The 19398-nt window shown below is 39.2% G+C and overlaps 3 protein-coding genes across 7 annotated transcripts; 2 read left to right on the forward strand and 1 right to left on the reverse strand.

Moving 5' to 3' along the window:
* Positions 1–285: 285 nt before the first annotated feature.
* On the reverse strand, positions 286–3876 carry mettl18 (methyltransferase 18, RPL3 N3-histidine). The gene is made up of 2 exons (XM_085428204.1): positions 3637–3876; positions 286–1349 (listed from the first exon to the last, which is right to left on the reverse strand). Exons 1-2 carry the CDS (start codon positions 3739–3741, stop codon positions 381–383), a joined length of 1074 nt encoding a protein of 357 aa, XP_085284330.1. The 5' UTR covers positions 3742–3876; the 3' UTR covers positions 286–380.
* Positions 3877–4092: 216 nt separating this feature from the next.
* Positions 4093–9637, forward strand: zdhhc16a (zDHHC palmitoyltransferase 16a). Of its 3 annotated transcripts, none has more exons than XM_085428201.1 (11): positions 4093–4242; positions 5154–5411; positions 5964–6158; positions 6256–6344; positions 6676–6704; positions 6815–6948; positions 7119–7202; positions 7302–7387; positions 8474–8597; positions 8743–8813; positions 8946–9637. In XM_085428201.1, the coding sequence occupies exons 2-11, from the start codon at positions 5178–5180 to the stop codon at positions 9046–9048; spliced, it is 1149 nt and encodes a 382-aa protein (XP_085284327.1). In that variant the 5' UTR covers positions 4093–4242; positions 5154–5177; the 3' UTR covers positions 9049–9637. The 3 variants fall into 3 exon arrangements, with proteins under 3 accessions (XP_085284327.1, XP_085284329.1, XP_085284328.1); XM_085428202.1 differs by lacking the exon at positions 4093–4242 and adding an exon at positions 4601–4803; XM_085428203.1 differs by lacking the exon at positions 7119–7202.
* Positions 9638–12213: 2576 nt separating this feature from the next.
* ubtd1a (ubiquitin domain containing 1a) lies at positions 12214–19176 on the forward strand. Of its 3 annotated transcripts, XM_085427566.1 has the most exons (5): positions 12214–12510; positions 12857–12943; positions 17342–17569; positions 18052–18237; positions 18356–19176. In XM_085427566.1, exons 1-5 carry the CDS (start codon positions 12459–12461, stop codon positions 18568–18570), a joined length of 768 nt encoding a protein of 255 aa, XP_085283692.1. In that variant the 5' UTR covers positions 12214–12458; the 3' UTR covers positions 18571–19176. The 3 variants fall into 3 exon arrangements, with proteins under 3 accessions (XP_085283692.1, XP_085283694.1, XP_085283693.1); XM_085427568.1 differs by lacking the exon at positions 12857–12943; XM_085427567.1 differs by lacking the exons at positions 12214–12510; positions 12857–12943 and adding an exon at positions 13992–14393.
* Positions 19177–19398: the final 222 nt, after the last annotated feature.

Genomic DNA, 19398 nt, shown 5'->3' on the forward strand with positions numbered 1-19398 from the left:
GGGGAAATCACTCGCAAAGGTCACTGAGCCCATTTCCTTTCTTTCCTCTCCATGCATCTAAAGACCTGTAACAGCCCCTTTCAACTGCACTTCAGTTACTGGCAGACATATTCAAATTTCGATATAGGAAGTGAAAGAAGGTGTAGGTAACAAAAGAGCAAATATGAGCCAATAGTGTGTTTTCATTGCAGCTTTTCCTTGTTTAACCACGGCAGTTTTAACATACCAAAATAAAGACAGGAGTCATAACGACACAGCTGGCTGATTCAGGACTGCACACAATAATCAAGCAATAGCCTTGCTCTATTTTTTATTTTCATTCAGTTTTTCATCAATAAATCAATTACAGATAAAACCGATGAGTTCCTGACATTCCTTACTCAAGCGTCCTTTGACTTTTTAAAACGCAGTACTACTACATGTCTCTGAAGTCCTTCTTCTCCATCCCACAGATGATCCACAGAGAAAACATCCCTCTGCTCCACAAATGTTTCAAAGAGATGTAGTCCACCACCTACACCAAAGTAGTGGGATTTGGTGGCGAGGTAGACCAGACCATCTGGTGCCAACAGTTTGCGCAGGGTCTCGTGTAGAGCAGGGTAGTACGCAGTGTTGTAGATAGTCTCTGATGTGAATATAAGATCATATTTGGGTGGTGGATCTGCCTTTAGAACCAAAGCGAGAAATGTGCTCCAGTCACCAGAGTAAAAATGACACCTGGTTAGTAATGGGTGCTGGGCTAAGTCTATGGCTTGCTTCTTAGGAGGTGGGCTGTTTTCTGTGATCTCCTTCTGCCCTTTCGCCTTCTTTTTAGAACCGTCTTCCTCCTTCATTTTTCCCTTACCACTCCCTTCTTTGTCATCTTCACTGTCTACTTCATCATCCTCTTGGCAGTTTAGCATTACATTTGGCACTGTGAGCTGTTCAATGACTGTACTGTTATAATCTTGGAAGTGGACCTGACTGGCTCCCCTCTTCAGAGCCAGTATTCCCAGCAGCCCTGCGCCACAGCCCAAATCCAAAACCGCCTTCCCCCCAAAGGTCTCTCCATCTTTCTCAATCAACTCCAGAAGATCATACGTGCACTCCCACACCTTCAGCCCTCCCTCGTACACACCAGAGATGAGGTCAGACTTCTGCTCCGCTGTGCGTGAAAGAATTTTTTCGCTGTCCTCTCTCTCTGACGCAGTCTTCTCAAAAACGGTCTCATTGAGGAAGTGCAGAGGAGGAAGAGTTCCAACTGTAACCGTTTCAAAGATGGCATCCATAAGGAGGAACTGTGGATCGGATGGCGGAAAGTGCTCGCTGGCCTCTTTTACTGGTTGTGCTGGTTTGGGGCCGTCCTCTACCTGCAAACAGAAAGCAGTATGCACAGTTGATAATAAAACCACACGCCTCAGCAATGTATGTGGGTGATGGTCACATGTTGTGACATGAGCAAGAGTTTTCCGTTTTACAATAACGCAGTTTTATTTATTAAAGTTAGTGTTAATGAGTAACAAATATTTTGGTATGTAGCGTTCTAACGTTTTTTCATTTTCTGAAGTGGAGCACAGGCGGCACAGTGGTGTGGTGGTTAACTGTCTTCCTGTTGTCGCACAGGAAGAAAGTCCTGGGTTTGAAACTCCACACACATGGCTTTGTGTGGAGTTTTATGTTAGGTTAATTGGCGATTATAAATTTTGCTGTAGGTGTAAAAACAAGCACGCGTGGTTATTTTTCTTTCTATGTTAGCCCTGTAAGAGAATGGTAGCCTCTCCACAACGCACCCTTCCTCCTGCCCTGTGAAAGCTGGGACAGGCTCCAGCTGCTCCACAACCCTGCTTCAAGCAAAATATGGATGGATGAAGTGGGGCATGCAGGAAAAAAGATGGAAAAATGTCATAACTAGTGGTGATGTTAAAACCGCTTTGACAGTTACACTGAAAATGGGGGGTGGCTTGATGTTACTGTAAGAATGGCTAACATCTGCACATAAATGTTGCGAAATCTTCTTTGGGACCTATAAAATGCAACAATGTCAGTTATTAAAACATAAAAGTCTGTTGTTTGGTTTAAAGTTAATTAGTCTATTCAAATGTTGTAACAAAGATTTACTCAATTCTGTGTGTACATACCAGGTATAGTATGCTTTTACCACTGTGATTTGTTTTCTTGTAATAATGATGTAAAAGGTCAGTTGACTGATAAATCACTCAAACATGAGAATGTTTATGCATCAGCCATGTGAGTCACCGTGACTGAAATGACGTTTGCTTCTCTGGACTGGTAGGTGTAAATGCTCATGTCGTCTAACTCAGTGGAGCCGAACAGTTTAGATTTAAATGCCAGTAAAGTCTGTTGCATACCTCAGAAGTTTTGTGTCATACATAACAATAACAAAGCACACAGTACTTTAACAATTTGGATTGTTTCCGCTTTAACATGCCTTATCCTGTAATGTTAACAAGCAGATGTTAACAGCCTACGCTCTCTAGTGGATGCACACAAAATTAAAGAATTTTTATTGCTTTTTTAAAGCTCATGCGGTCAGAATTTACAGCATTGTTTAATTGAACAGCTTGTGCTTTAGTGAGGATGGATTTTTACCTTTGTCCCCTTTAACATAAGACAGGTTTATCTTTACAAATTAAAGCTAACTTTGGCTGCTCCCTCGTCACAAGGGGTCGCCGCAGAGTTTAGGGCTGCATGTTTGATTTGGCTTCTTTTTCTGTGGGATGTTTTTACTTGTAACCCCAAAGAGGATTTGTGCATTTCGCTGGAATCAAACCACCAACCTTTGGTTTGTTAAGGGAATGCGCTAACCGTTACACCGACGCCCCTCTATACGTTTATCTTCACAATTGTTTTTGGACTATTCTACACTTTGATTTAATGTTAAGTCTTATCTAAATATAATTTTGACAGGGCTGCCATGCAGGCGAAAAAAAAAGCTTCTATTTGCTTGTCTTTAAAAAAAAATCTAAATTATTTATTCTACATTACAATTGGTAAATGTTACACAAATCTCTTCTCATTTTTCTACTTAAAGACTTTCGGAATTATTTATCATTTGTAGCAGTAAACTAGATGTATTTTTAATCAATATTTTTTCATATCAGCTTTTAAATATTTATTCACGTGTTTAGATGTAATCTATTCTAATGTACAGATCACAGAATATATTGAAATGTAGGCAAACCTAGGCAGATTTTGTCTGCTGTACTTGTAGTCAATTGCTTTATTACAGATGATTTTCCACAGTTAAAAAATAAACTATAATGTTCAAGAACCTTATTATTTTTGCTCTCTTTCGATGTTGCCCCGGGCTTATTTGTGATCCTTTGATAAAAATATCAAAGGATCACAAATAATGGGAAGTTATAGGAAAAGAATAGGAAAGCAGTGCTGTTGTTACTACTTACATAAAGGCATTTATGACAGACAGATACATTTCTGGGGCTTTGTAAGTTTTCTGCCTGCAGCCATAAATGTTCTTCCCACACTCTCGCAGAGGGTCCAAGTCTAAACTTGCTTTACAGCACCGCAATTGCTAGCTTGAACGTTACTTCTGCTATTACTAGTTACGCGGCGGTACTTAGAGCACTCTGAGTAACTTAAGCTATGGCACATCATAGGTAAGCTAATGTTACTCACAGATACGACAGCATGATCTTTATTTCCGTGCTGCAATTCATTTCCATCCACGTCTCCGGGGCCTGTTGTTTGTGCTGGAAGGTCGAAGTTAAAACAAAACGACATGCTGACTGACACCACCGTTCACTAAGTTTGAGGATAGAAGATTTGGATCACAGTTTCAAACAGGTTCTACCAAAGGCTGGCTCAACATGGCATGCGTAGCTAGCAAGGCTGCTATGGATAAAAAACTACATGTCCCAAAAGTCTGAGACCCCCCCCCCCCCCCAGTTATGCTATATGTTATATTTCAGTTATGCATGTAGCCGAATCGTTATACGTATGTGTACGTGTTATAACATAAAATACAGAAAATTCAGAAACATAAATGTCAAGTCCTGAAGTAAAAATAACTGTTGAAATCACTTCCTGACTCAGACTACCACGATGCCGTTCGGTGGTGTTCCAGCGCATGCGCATTAATTGGAGGATTCCGCTCTTAACTGTCACAGGTCCGTGATCCTGCTCCTCCTCGCTAATATGTGGCTATAATCCCGTTTTTTCTCTTCCTTTTGAAAATGTTGACGGGAGTGGTGGTCTCGGTGGGGGTCTCGTCTTCATAAAACAGTGAGTAAAAAAGAAATGTTGTAAAATATCAGTAAAATATGATGCACGGCGCGAGACGAATATTTGAAAAGGAGAGCAGTATGTGACATCCAAAAATAAGGGATTTGGGAGCGCTATGACTCACGGAGAGTATTCACAACAACATGTCTTATGGACACATTGAGTGTTACTTTATTCAGGGAGGTGACAGCTATGGCTGATCGCCATGCAGTGGTTTTTGGCTTGCTTGTCATTAACTGCAGGTGACCAGCCTACTCCACAACAAAAATCATTGTCCCCCTCACACCTTATCTAGCTGCCAAAAGCCTCCACCCAGACTCCACCCTGTCTGGAATGCAGCACAGCAAGACTGGTACATGTTGGAAACACATGTTCTTCTGGTTACCTGTGCATTTCTGTTGTATGTACCTGCAAATGCTCTGGCTCTTTCACTCACGCCTTTAGTCGTACCTAATGAAGTAGTTTAGGTGTCAGCTCTCTGAAACTGATATCACTAGCGGTCAAAACAAATTCACTGGGAAAAAGAAGTCCAAGTTGTCTGGCTCTGAAATTCACCTATTGGTAAGTCAGACATTGCTCAACCGAGCTGATTAGGGCAGACGTGTTCTCTCTTTTTCAGCTGCTGTTAACTATGTATTTATTTTTCTTATAGGTAAGAGTAAATGGAGTATCCTTGGGGCTTGGGTTGTTTGTTATCAACAAACTTATCATTTTCCTTTTGTGTTGCCAAATTGTGTTGAATTCCTTTTTTTATTATTCCTGTTGTACATATGAAATTTGTGTTAGACATAGCAGCATACACATTCCTCACATTTTTTTAAGTCTTGCACATCAGGTTGGGAGAGGTGTGGAAGTGAGAGTTTACGATTGACTTTCATTACGTAATCGTAATGTTTTCTTTCTTCCTGCAGGTGCTTGCATTTTACAAATGCAGAATGCGGTGGTGTTCGAGCTCTGCGTTTCACCTGCTGCGCTGTGTGCGGCTGCGGTTGTGTAGCAGGCGGGGACAGAACAGGCTTCCTTTGTGGATTAGGGAAATATGGGCTTATATGAGACTGCTGGCAAAATCACTCTACTTTAACTCGCTCACAGACTCAGATGTGGTTTTTGACTCAGTCTTTGAACCAGTTTTCCTGACTGTGGATTACGTCACCCGGTGGTTTGGTCTGGTGAGTGTGCTTTTAAATGGTTACGAGAAAGTTGTTGTTGTTGTTTTTTTGTTTATTTTCTGGAGACCACTGCAGTGATGGAAAATAAGGACATTAACCTTCTTGGAATTGGTCAAAATATGATCTTCCATACACAGGTCACAGTTGTTGTTTGTGGTATAATAACAACAAACAATGACATTTTTTTTTTGTGAACGTCTGATTTTGTTAACTACCAAAGCTCCTATGATCACAGTCCCCCTAACTTCAGATAATCATTATTGGTAGTGTCATATCAAGTCTGCACAACAAACATTTCGCGGGGGCAATTCTCTTTCTTATTGGATAGCAACAGATCCTCATTCATTAAAATGTTTCAGATCTGGGGTGTAGACACTCCTGACCTAAATACAAGAGGGGGTAGGCACATACAATCTCTTTGATAGTAGCCTGCACCAAGGGTTTTGACAGTAATGAAAAAAATGTGTGTTCTTGGATGTAGCTTTAAATGTAGATCTAATGTGATTTCCTGCATAACTGCTCACATTGTCTGATCATTCTTTTTTCTTTAAGGTGTTTGTTTACCTGGTGGTGATACTGACCAGCTCCATCGTGGGGATAGCCTATGTGGTCTTGCTGCCTCTGATCCTCAACACTTACTCTCCTCCGTGGATCGCTTGGCATGTTTGTTATGGACATTGGAACCTCATCATGATTGCTTTCCATTACTACAAAGCCGCCAACACCTCTCCTGGGTATCCCCCTACAGTAAGATATCAGCTACAGTTTTTTTTTTTTTTGTACTTTAAACTGGAAATTTTGTATTTAAAAAAACAAAACAAAACAAACTTTTATTTTGTCGTAGGAAAAACATGACGGTCCAGTTGTATCAGTCTGCAAAAAGTGCATTATTCCTAAACCAGCAAGAACACACCACTGTGGGATCTGTAACAGGTGAGTTTTTATCTGTTTTATTACATGTTAATAAGTATCAGGTGTTTGAATGTCAAAGCTAAAGTATGTTGGTGGTTGCAAGACCTTTAATGTGGCTACGTCAAATCGCAACATTCAAAATTAAGATGTTTTCATTGACAGTTGACTTCTTGTATCTCTAGGTTAGTTTTTCTAGTATTGCTATCTTCATTCCATAAAATCTTATCATGCTTTAAGTCTTCCCAGACTATTATTTTGCAGTTTGAGATATGATTAGAATACATTCCCTTAAAAAAAATCACACAACTAAAATACCAATTATCAAACTAATGTTTTTCTCTTGCTTTTGCAGATGCATTTTGAAAATGGACCATCATTGTCGTATCCTTTGTGCTGAATTTATTCCAGCTTATTATTTCAGAAGCACGTCAGAAAATGTATATGTTTATAGACAGAGATGGACATAATTTTCCTTAATGTCAGCACCTCAGCCTGGTTGAATAACTGTGTGGGCCATTTTAATCACCGTTACTTCTTCTCCTTCTGTCTCTTCATGACCTTGGGCTGTGTCTACTGTAGCATCAGTGGGAGAAACCTGTTCCTAGATGCATACAATGCACTCGAGGTGAGATAGTCGGGCTGTTGCTGCCTGTAGGTCTGCTGGTGCTTTGTTGTAGTTAGATTTGTTTTAAAGCCTCCATGTCTGGTGTCTTTCTCTTTGGGGCCTTAGCATTTCTTTATTGACTCTGCTTTTTTTCTGTCTTTAATGCTTGGGTTTGTGGGCTTTTCCATTAGCACTTCAAACATTTGGAATTGGAAAAGCCTGGAATACCGGTAACAGGGATGGGACTGCTTATAGGGCTTCTTCCGTCTGGCCAGGTAGCGCTTCAAAAGCCAACACACAGCATTATTGAGTTTATTTATTTTTATTTTTTTTCAGTTACTTATCTTTTTTTGTTTGTTTTTTGTTTTGGAAAGACCCACTATCAGACCCCTGCTCCTCCATACACATTTAAGGATAAGATGATTCATAAGAGCATCATCTACATGTGGGTCCTCACCAGGTAAAAAGTGCATTTTATGTTGCTTTTTCACACATACATGCAAGAAAAACTTTAATAACTGACTTACAAGGATTTCTGATTTCTCATTAAATGTAGTCATGTCGTGTTGTTCACAGTCAGGATTGGAACTTTCCAGTTCATTAGAAGTAAAATTTTAGTGGAGTAGAAAAAAAATCTAAATACTTGGGTATTCATCTATTCACAATAAGAAAGTGTGTACAAATAAATGGTAACAGCCAATCACCTGCAAAATTTGCAATTTTGCAATGCACTTGGATGTTCCACAACACGTCTAAGACACCGATCTGCATTTTATGGGTAGACAAAAAAGCACTAAGCATGGTGGAGCTAGCATCATGATTTGGAGCTGCTTTGTTAGGACCCAGACTGAGAATCCAAAACTGTGGCAAGAAACCTTTTCGGGAGAATGTCAGGACAGAAGCCTGACGCTTAGGAGAGGTTGGATAGTTACAACAAGCAAGTACACATGTAAATAAAAAAATAAACAACAGAACAGTTGAGGGGAAAAACCCCCCCAGAGTGACAGTTAAAGACCTTAACCAGTTGGGATGGTGGCCTGGCTGTCCAGTTAAGACATGCAGAAATATTTACTGGTCCAAAGTTTTTGCTAAAGTCTGATTGAACTGCTAACTTAAAAGGGTTATTCAGCCTGGACTATGGCTTCTTCCTCAACAAAGGAATTAAAATGAGAGTTTTTCAGTCAAGTAATAGATTATATTTGTAATTGTGACATATTTGAATACATAATTTTAATAATCCATTCAAAAATCCTGGTAATTTCAAGGGGGTCACAAACTTCATTTTGAGCATTGAGCTAATGGATATTATTTAAAGATAATTACAAAGAAATATAAAAAAAATCTAACCATTGCTTTAGGAAGATAGCAGGAGGAAAAAAAGAAAGTGTTATCGGTCGAAGGATTCTGGGTATGTAATCTCACACTCGTTTTGCTTCTTACTTCTTGTTCAAAGCAGTAGGGTATAAAGGTAGAGTTGAATCAGAGCAGGATTGTTGTCTTTGTCATCCATGCAGAGGATAAAGTGAATTGTGCTTTGTTGTAACAGCACAGTGGGAGTGGCACTGGGAGCTTTGACCTTCTGGCATGCAGTTCTCATCTCCAGAGGAGAGACGAGTATTGAAAGACATATCAACAGCAAAGAAACAAAGCGGATGGCCAAATGGGGAAAGGTAGCCATGAACATAAATAAAATGTGAAGGTTATGTTGTGATAAGACAAAGGAGACTTCAAATCCTCAAAATATATATATTTTCCTTTGGTTAAAGTGACGTTGGTCATTTGTAACATGTTCCTGTTCTTTTGTTTTTCTGTCAGGTTTACAGAAACCCCTTTAACTACAGCAGGTTGAATAACTGGAAAATCTTCTTAGGTGTGGAGAAGAGAAGGTTTGTCTCTCTCCCTCTCAGATTTCTGTTTTCTAAGAAACAGAAATCTGTTTTGTTTTCTGCACCTTATGTGACTAATGTTACCTTGTGCTTCTTGTAATTTCTGCTTTTGTTTTTGTCTTTTGGTTTTAGTCACTGGGTGACGCGTGTTCTCCTTCCCTCTGCTCACCCCCCACATGGTGATGGCTTGACGTGGGCTGTCTTCCCAGTTAAAAAGGATTTGATACCTGTATGACAGACTCTGCTAAGGCATCCATTCTTGTCTAATTTACCAGTCTTTTCTCTGTCAACCTACTTGATCGGGTTTGCTTAAAGGATTCCTGCTTGGTGGCTACACCTAAGTGAAAGGATTTACGTCAATCTCCGATACCTCAAAAAACTTGCTGTTGCATTGCTCTTGCTTCTGCAGTCTGTATTGCTCAACAAGGCAATGTGTCACAGTTTGTTCTGTACTGGGTTTTACTTAGTCTTACGAACTGGTTTTACTTGACTCTGAGCATGAATTCGATAGTTTTATAAGCCAAATATACTGACTGAACTGTTAAATAATTTTTTTTAAGCAAACCATCTCAGCTTCGACCTGAGCTGTTTTTTATTTAAAGGAAAAAAAGAAGAAGTAGCAGAAGAAAAACACTAAGGTCATGGACACATCGGGTTTATCTCGGCACCTCCGCCTGTCTTGTTTGCACACCCTAGTGTGATATTATCATTTGATTTGAACACTCACGGGGAATTGCAGTACCATTATGATGTTATTTATCGGAATTTTGTACGTATTAAGTTAATCTTTACAACATTAAATAAATTCTACATTGTTAATATTGTGTTTTTAAGGGGTACTGTCACTGTTTTATAACACTATACAGTAAATACTTAGCTGTGGATATATATCAACATACATGTCAGCAATATATTCAGAGGTTTTTTTGTGGGGTTTTTTTTTTTTTGCCTTTTGTATGTTTTGCTTTAGGGTCACTTCCTAACTGCAGCTCTGGGGTTATGTCACAGTGTTACGCAGAGGGATGCAGCGTGAAGGGGTGGATTATTTGGAAATGCTGGCCAGATTTGAGCTGCAGATTCATATGAAACCTATTACATCACAAATAAGCACACGCTGCAGTTAAGATCCGTCAAGATTTGAGCGAATTCAAAGGTCTAAATAAACAAGATAGTGATAATGAAACTGTTTATGGAAAACATTACAGTTAGAAATAAGTAAATATTAAACATTTTGTGATTCATGCATTTGCTTGGTAAAATGAAAACAGTGCTGGTGTTGTCAGTTATGGGGCGGGGGGGGGGGGGTGTAAAATAAAGGCTGGCAGATAAAGAGAGCAGAGATTAAGCAGATTTCATCCTGATTGTAACCCTCGTTCACCCTGCTACTGCAAATCACACCCGCCCACTCACTGAAACACACACAAACACACCTGTCAATACACAGTCTCCCAGCAGATGTCAGCGTTTAACACGTGAAATATGGGCTTTGGACTCTTCATTGTTTAAAAGATCTGAATAATTGATAGTAAAGAGAAAGAAAAATCTTTTTTTTAAATTATTATTATTTATTTATTTCTGTAACAAGTGATAATGTGAACTGCTGAGAGAAATTACTGAGCTAGATTTATGATGGCTGTGGGCCGAGCTTAGCATTGCATGTATGGTACAAATTAGTTGTGGGCAGTTTTGACAGCTGCATATGCAACCAAATGTGTTTTTGTGAAGGTCAAAACAAGGTGAGGGAGATCGCGAGATGAGTGGCTTACATAATCTTTTAGCCCTCAGAGAACTGGATGCTCAATTCTATGTACTCAGTATTCAGGAATTATATGTCATGCCACTGTGGGAGACTGAACCTTGTCCAAAACAAAACACTGATGCATCTCACCTCATCAGACACGTCAGGTTATTTATATTATGTGTTTCTTTTTTTACACTTTCTTGTGTACACTCTAAATGAACTAACGGATAAGCTGTGCTTTTTGTGCCAGGACTAAACTTGGCATGGATTACCATGTGCCTAGACAAGGATACAGCATAATCGTGACTTTTTGGGCATAGGAACACTAGACAGCCACCTATGGTGTCACCAGCTGGTGAGGTGCAAAAATGGAGTAAAAGCTATTTTTTCATTGCTCCTGATTAACTTTTAAAAGCTATAGCTTGTAAACACTGCTCATCATGAAATAAACCACTGATATAGACAGGAGACTACAAACTATAGGAAACTCTGGAGCAGGCTGACATTTTTAAAGCTTTTGTGACCTCTGTGATTCACTTGGGCGCACTGCTAAGAAAAACAGGTTGGGGATGTTGTCTGCAAATGTTAGCTCACAACACAATAACTTGTAACAGAGATGCCTTTATATTTGTGCAGGTGTGTCCTACAGGTGTGGGTTGATGGGAGTCAGTTGGTTGTAGAATGATGTTCACGCCCTGAAACTGTCACTGATGTCCTCGTATAGCAAATTTAGATATTTCAATGTGGACAGTCTGTGTGCTGTCACCTAAATATAGGAAAAAATAAAAAAAAATAAAATAAGATGCTTGCGAGAGGTCTACACACAACTGTCTGTGAGTGGTTCATTTTAAAATTCAATTCAATTTTATTTACACAGCGCCAAATCACAACAACAGTCCCCGATTATAAAAGTTAGAAAACGCAAGAATGTTACACACATTTACACATTTTATGCATTCATCCATAGTTATTCATAACTACTAATTACTCACAACACAAATACAGGATTAGTCAGGATTTAACATATTCACAGTTTGTGGACACCTTAGTCAGATGAGCTGTCCCACACTGATTTAGTGTTTCACACTTTGTTAGGCAACATGTTACTCAGATTCAGTGTTGTGGAGGGGAGCACCCACCCACCAAAATAGACCGAACAGGCTGTAAATTTCAGAAGCTTGATTAGTTTTTCTTCGGAAACTTTGTTGAAATAGCATATTTGTATGTGACAGATTGTGCACTTTCATGTAGTTGAAACTGTAGATAGATGAGTAACAGTTGTGCCGGTGGTGTTTTTCTTGAATTAACTAAAACTGCAGTTGTTTGTAGTAGAAATGTCACGTTTTATGGAGACCACAGTATAGCATCAATTAACCTAAGAATGATAAATAAAACTTCCGCCATTCATTTCAGAATAAAACCCCAGTTGAAAAATGTAACAATATATTGTGCAATAACCCAATAAATTCATTTTAAAGGTTTTGTCTTTGACAGGACTTATTTTAGAGACATTTTCCTGTCGTTTCAAACTCTAAATGGTGGTTAAAAGACGGCTAAATTATGTTTCAGCCATCCTATTATCCCGAAGGAGCGGTTTAGCAGTTTCCTGTCTTGTTCTGACGCGACCGCTCTAAGTTACGCATGCGTACAGACTGCAAGTCTTTAATTCTGGATCAGTGTGGACGGATTGTGTTGGTAGGCTGTGTACACTATGATTTGGAGGAAATGTGGATACTGATCGCATATTTTTGGAGAAACGGCTGAGATTTACTAAAGGCTCTGCAGAGGCCACCTGGACACATCGCCTCTGCACAGACACACTGGGTCTGTGCCTGTCCTCCTACTTGGCTGATTACCTCTTCTGCTAATCGTCGCGTGAGACTCTAACTTCACCTGAAGTTCGGATGTGGCAGGCAAACTGCAGACGAATGCATAATCTAGCAGACTGGATTTCCGGTATGTAAAATAAATATATGCATTGATTTGGATTCATTAAAAAAATGTAAGAGTGCAAAAACACAACTCTGGACGCGTGCGTGGGCAATAATCAGCTGGCATTAGCTTCAGGCGCGTGTCCCCGTCAGCTGGCGGTACACGTGACGTAAACACATCAGCTCGTCTGACCTCATAAGAACAAGGCGTGCTGAGCTGTCATTCCCTGATGGTGCTTTTCATATAAGGCACTTAATTTCACATCATTACCAACAGTTTATTTATGTGACATTATTGCACGTTCATTTCAAAGCGTTTATATTCGAAAATATGTAAAATATGACAGATTTCTCCTTGATCTGAAATGTAGGGACAGTGATGGGAGGCTGTGTGGGGAGGAGTAGGATGGATGGACAAGGGAGTGCCCGAAACTCGACAAGGAGCAAAAAACGCGGAGGTAAGAAGCTGGACATTGGCTTCGCAGATGTTGAAATAAGTGCAGCTTCATACTTAGGACATCATGTCCGCAAAGCACAAACCAGCAATGGCTTTCTCTACATCTTTGCTGACTTGCAGTTTGTGGTGATGTAACTCTTGAGCTTGAGTGACCCTTCTAATATTCCTCCTTGACCAGCACTTTTGTATTAAATTATTATTTTCCAATATTACCATCGCGGTAGGGAGATTACTGTATAGTGATGTATTTAAGCACATCAGTTAAACACTACATAATAATGGGACTTACTGTCATTGAATTCAACCAATACAACGAGACACTTTCTGCATTTTTATTTACACTACATATACATTCATGTAGCACCTGCCAGATGGGCTGTAAGATAAAGCCTCAGGGTTTCAGGTGTTGCATCCTAGCTACACCTTTGTTATTCTGAATACTTATAGTTTCAGGTGTTAAATGTGTCGTGGCTTAGTCATGTGTCTAATCTGGGTTTAAGGACCTGGCCTGATAGGACAGATTATATAAACACTGTTCAATCCATTCACAGAGCCTGTGTGCTGTGTGCTGCGCTAGACTGCCATTCATTATGCATTGAGCAGCAGCAGGAGCCTCAACAGAGATTTTTTCAATCAGAGATTGACCTACTTGGTACATGATGTGCTTTATGTGCAAAACACATTCATATGCAGAAGGAAATACATTACCTGCAAGACAGGCATGACCTCTTAGACATTTCGATCACCATCATAAGCTCAGACCTCACAGTTTGGTGAAATTCAATGAACTGCCTCATTGTCAGTTGTGAGAAAGTAGCATCGTATTTCTATAATTATCACAGCCTTAGAAAAGAAAAAGAATCGCCTGTTCAGGACATTTCCTCGAAGTAGACATTGGCTTTCCTTTGAATCAGACTGTAATTGTCTGACAACGGTTTATTGTGTGCTAATAGGTTTAGCACTTTGCCTCTGAGTATTTTTATCCCAGCTCTAAATAGAGCTGATAGGATTAGGGCTCTTGTGTAAAGACGCCACCTTCTGCCAAGGACACTCAACTTGCTCTCCTCCTATATTCTACCTGTTTCCATGAATTGATTCAAAGTTATTTTGGGGTTGTGGTGTGTTTGTTAGTAGAAGGGGATAAAAGTGGTGGGGGATCAGTCATTTTTCAGCAACTGGGGAAATGTAACAATGATTAGCAGAGCTGTGATTCTTAGTCTGCGCAGCTTGGTGAACTAGATCAGGCATTTGTTTCTTCAAGCTGGTCCGACCGAGCGGAGACTGTCCTCTTCCTCGGGATCGTTCACTGTAGCTCATCGTTAAGGATTTTTGATGTACAGCAGTTTGGCGCATATCAAACCTCAGCGACAGAAGAGCAATGGGAGTACCAAACTCAAGGGAATACAATTACTATCAGGTTCCAAATTCCCCTTTGAAGATTTTGCTTAAAAGTAAGTATAGATTTTTGTCAGGGGTGGAAAAAGTTACTCTGGGTGCAATAAAATGCCCCAGAGGGGTATGTGTTATAGTCTTTACTAATGTTTTTGCTGTTATAATCCCATTATGTAGTGGTAATTGGTAAATTAGCATTTGAAGCGCAGCTGAAAAACTGATTTACAATAACAAATGAAAATCAAATTGTATCTTCAGTGCTGCCTTTGACTTTAATACTTTCATGATGATCCATTAAAGCCTGCTTTAATGGATCATCATTTTATTAGTTAAAACATTTAAGGTGTAAAAGCTGCAAAGCTTTTGCACCTTAAATGTATCTTAAATGTATGAAGACTTTGTTGATCATTTTTTTACTTGCACAGATGTTGACATATCTGACTTTGTGTATTTTTCTATTATCTATTATACAGTTATTATGAACTTAGTATTACATGCACATTTTACAGTAGGTAGATACAACACTGCTCACAGATCCTGCTTATAGTGGTTGTTTAAAATGATATATAAAATCATACTGCATAAGCAGCAGGTCTACATTAGACCTTTTAATCTCATTCCTGTTATTGCAGAGATTTACTTGTACCATTCTTTTTTTCTTTTCTTTTTTTACTTCCACCTGCACATTTTAGCTCAGGAAAGTCAAACTTGCTCACTCGCTTCAGTTTAAAGTGCTAATCTTTCCAGGGAGCTAGTCTTACAGCTAAAGGACATGCTGTCAAATCTGATCTCCCTCTACGCAAACACTAACACTGACAAACTGAGTACAGCAGCGAGGTGGATGAAACATTTTTATATTTTGTAGGTCGTCATCACTAAGCACTGATTGCATCTGCTTCAATCTAGTAAACACAACCAAAGCAAAAATGCTTGTACATACTGTTATGTAACAAAATGTACAACCAGGAAATAAAATCTGGCATGTTTTGTTCTGCACTCTCATTCTGAAAGTCTTAGACTTGCACAATCCCAAAACTGTCACTGTGTATTTTCCCATGTCTACTGGCAGGGTCACTTGTTAGGATTCCAGACAAACAATCTAATTTGCATTTGTTTGGCTGGCATGTTAATTTAGTTTTGCATGTGTGCCTGGCTGCATAATCAACATTACACGGGCTAAAAATAAATGTTTTTGTAAGAGAAGTAAAAGCAAAGAATATAATAAAGCTGCAAACACTGGAACAGGGTGGCATCATTTTATATAGCTGTCTCTAGATTTTAGGGGTATTCTGCTCATGGGTTTAGAAGTGTGGGACAGTTCCAGTTTGCACGTCATTTTTAATGCATAAAGTGTAAATTATAAATAATATAAATGTCGTACTTCTGCGTGAAAGCTCAGGCTGAAAGTTTGATATAAATGAACTTGCAAAGCTTTAACATTCTGATGTGCTCAGGCTGGACATGTCTGTTTAATTCAATCCTAAGGGTAATGTGGGAGGAATATAAATCACATGAGACAGAATAAAGTAAACAACTTAAATGTAAAAAATTTTAATGAGTAAAAAACAGTAATAAATGGCAGAATAACTTAATAAGCAGTTCAAAAGAATACATTTAATATAACCATATGTGCTCATTTTGTTATCGGTCTTTAGGATTAAGGTGTCTATGTACAAATTTAATTCAACCAGACAAATTTTGGGGGAATTCACCAACTGAAATTAGCAAATTTGTCATATAACTCAAAACATAATTTTACATTGGAATTTAGTAACAATGTTTTGAGGCCTCTTGTACTGTGTGGTCAGTGTTATAATATTTCAGCTGGTTTCTAGATCAGTGCTACAGAAGATGTCTTTAATATCTATGTCTATTGGGATGTGTATCATTGCTAAATGTTATTTAAGATTTTATAAAGGCTTCCTTTGATCTTGTTGGAAAATCAGGTTTGAAAGGGACAAAACCACGCTTTGCAGCAGTTTGTAAACACTCCGTAATTCGATAAAGTGACAGTGTAATTGAGTTGTAGTGGCTTTGTGTTTGTATTTATGCGTGCGTGCAGTGGCAGATCTGTGTCTGTTGGCTGCCTTTCATTGGCTAAAGGGTTGTCATCTTTCTATCCAATGCCTTAAGGGATAGGCACAGATAAATCCTGTTATGTGGGACCTGCTTACTGCCTATAATCCACTGGTGTTTGCTTGTGAGTGAGCGCCTGTCCGTGCGCATGTGTGTATTACTGGCCACTGCAGTAATCCACAGCACTATAAATAATCACTTTGATTTTCCTCTCTCTGTGAAGCAAATTGACTTTTTGGTATACCAGTACTGCAGCTATACACCAATAGCTAGCAAAGAAACACCTGCAGTAGGTGTACAAAATACTGCTGCTGGAGCTCTGATTTAAAGAAAACGAAAGAACAAGACCAAAAAAAAGCGCATTTTGGTTACTGGCTATAGTCAGCCTATGCAGAAACTGCTAAATATCACAGATAGTGACTGTGGTGTGTGTGTGTGTACAAGGTATTAAGATGAGCTTTTTGTCCCTTTTTGTGTTTACATGACTCAAACCAAGAACATTTAATGCATTCAGTGCATTTATACCTACATTCTTTTAAGGACACTTCACATCAGAGTAAAACAAAAATATTTCCTGACCTTGGCTGTCTGATGTAATAGTACAGAGCTCAGGCGTTTTTTTTGGAGCAGTGATGTCCTTATCCACTTTAGTAGACATCGACGTAATAAGTAGTTTACTACCAGATACCTGGATTCGCACCATGTAATCTCTTTATTATGTAATTAGAATAAATTAGCAACAAAGTTTTTTTCTTTGTTTGTTTGTTGTTTTACTTTTTATAAACTAGAAGTTGTTTTCAAAAGCGTAGCCCGGATTATTTCTGGGTCACAGTCTCTTGGTCATTTCTTAGAGCAGTCTGTAAAATTAGATTAAACACCTCTCTTTTTTTTTTTTTTTTTTTTTTTTACCCCTCCCTCTCTTTTTGTTAAGGACGCAATGAGCCTCTAAAGAAAGAGCGTCCAAAATGGAAGAGTGAGTACCCGATGACTGAGGGCCAGCTCAGGAGCAAGAGGGATGAATTTTGGGATACAGCGCCGGCCTTTGATGGACGCAAGGAAATCTGGGACGCACTCAGAGCAGCAGCCCTGGCTGCAGAGTGCAATGACCTGGAGCTAGCGCAGGCTATCGTGGATGGTGCCTGCATTACATTACCACATGGTATGCAAACACACATACACAAAATCCCCTTTGAGATATGAAAGCATAATTTGGCTATAAATTATACGCTGTAAGTGGACTAGACCTCCCATTGTAAATGCAGAGCTCACTGTAATCATTTGTAAAAGTCAAAGAACAGTTTGCTGAATCCCATCAACTGTGCAGAGATTACTGTTGTAGTAGTTACATAATAGTCGCAGTACTGCATGACCACTGTGAGTGGTCTGATGCACTGAAAGCCCTGGTGGTGTTAGCTGGAAAAAAAAAGCAGTCCTCACATAGTCTTCTCACATGCTCATCTGCTTTTAACTGCTACTAATGGAAGAAAAGTGATGCTCAGACAGGATTTCTTAACAGTTGAAATGAGGGGACATGTGTAGCTCAAGGTTAAAGTTGTGTATGTTGTGGAGAGGGATAAGGGTTTTTTTTTTTTTTTTGGTTTTTTTAACTGGTTGTTTATCTGGGTTATTTCTCTTCTGCAGGCTCTCTCACAGAGTGTTACGATGAGCTGGGCAACCGCTATCAGCTCCCAGCGTACACTTTAGCCCCGCCTGTCAACCTCATCACTGAAACATCCAGCGACAGCAAGGTTTCCGAATCGACGCAAAAACAATCTCAGCCCTCTCCGAGCAGAGAAGAGTTCCAGCTACGGGTGCGATTATCAACTGGTAAGACTTGGAATTATGCATCTGTATATCTCTAAAAATCACGTTATGCATGGATTGTTGGAAATGAGATTTTTTTACCTGGATAAAAAGATCTGTGTCAACTCTACTTCTCCCTTAGGAAAGGATGTGCGTCTCACAGCCAGCATGGCAGACACCATCGCTGAGCTAAAGAAGTTACTAGAAGAACAGGAAGAAATTGATGTGTCCCGCCAGAGGTGGTTCTTTTCTGGGAAGCTTCTGACCGACAAGACTCGCCTGCAAGATACTAAAATCCAAAAGGAATTTGTCGTCCAAGTGATTGTCAATATAAATCCCTCAGTCATAACTAACTGAGGCAAATAAAGCAAGGTGAAGAAAAGATCATGAATGTGACAGAGGTGGGCTGCTGGAACAGGAGTTGGTGACATTACTGTCCAGTTAATTCTGCGGTGGAATTTTGTGTACATTTTTATATAAAAATATATTGCTTTTTGTATTGCTCCTTTTTCTATTTTTCCTTTTTCCAAATGGGGAAAAAAGCACTGAAACACTTTAGGTGAAAAGTAGAGCCCTAAGATGCACATCCCAGTGTCCGTCTATTTGTGAAGCCATGAACTCACAGCTTTGTTGTTTACATGGGTTTCCCTTCTTGTCATGTTTGTTTGTTCTGGTGCTTATGAATAAATTAAATATGGTTCACCTCAGAATCTAGACAAAAATCTTTCTTTCTAACTCTTTTACTTTCATCTGTTTAGGTAGTAGAAACGTTCACTGTATGTTGTTTGCTCGTGTGCACACTGTTTTCATTTCACTACTGTACATTCATGGTAAAGACAGGGAATGTAATGAAGGCACCTTTTTTAAAGGGAATAAGAGATGACCAGACTTGCTTTTTTAATTTTATCACTATGAACAAGAAGGTGTAGTTTGATGTACAAATATGATGCTCACTGTACTTGAATAACTTAATAAATATTATAAATTTAAAGTTGTTCTTTTTATTTATTTATTGGCACCAAGATCTGCAATTGGAACTGGATGTTCCCAATAAGGGTTGGACCCCCTTTAGTTGATGAAAATCTCTCAGTTAACTCACTGTCACTGTGGTCATAATATGGTTAACAATACTGAGGTAGGCGCTGACATTTAAATGATGCTCAGTTGGTGCTAAGGGGCCCAAAG

The sequence above is a fragment of the Rhamphochromis longiceps genome, linkage group LG13, assembly GCF_057381845.1.
Source record: "Rhamphochromis longiceps isolate RC_006_pf linkage group LG13, R_longiceps_female_GT1.1, whole genome shotgun sequence".
Taxonomy (NCBI): Eukaryota; Metazoa; Chordata; class Actinopteri; order Cichliformes; family Cichlidae; genus Rhamphochromis; species Rhamphochromis longiceps.

Coding starts and splice junctions, on each gene's coding strand:
- mettl18 (XM_085428204.1), bottom strand. CDS start 3,741: ATGTCGTTTTGTTTTAACTTCGACCTTCCAGCACAAACAACAGGCCCC. Junction 1,350..3,636: donor AAGATCATGCTGTCGTATCT/GTGAGTAACATT, acceptor TTCTGTTTGCAG/GTAGAGGACGGCCCCAAACC.
- zdhhc16a (XM_085428201.1), top strand. CDS start 5,178: ATGCGGTGGTGTTCGAGCTCTGCGTTTCACCTGCTGCGCTGTGTGCGG. Junction 6,159..6,255: donor CTCCTGGGTATCCCCCTACA/GTAAGATATCAG, acceptor ATTTTGTCGTAG/GAAAAACATGACGGTCCAGT. Junction 6,705..6,814: donor GAAAATGGACCATCATTGTC/GTATCCTTTGTG, acceptor TCAGCACCTCAG/CCTGGTTGAATAACTGTGTG.
- ubtd1a (XM_085427566.1), top strand. CDS start 12,459: ATGTGGCAGGCAAACTGCAGACGAATGCATAATCTAGCAGACTGGATT. Junction 12,944..17,341: donor AAGGAGCAAAAAACGCGGAG/GTAAGAAGCTGG, acceptor CTTTTTGTTAAG/GACGCAATGAGCCTCTAAAG. Junction 17,570..18,051: donor CTGCATTACATTACCACATG/GTATGCAAACAC, acceptor TCTCTTCTGCAG/GCTCTCTCACAGAGTGTTAC.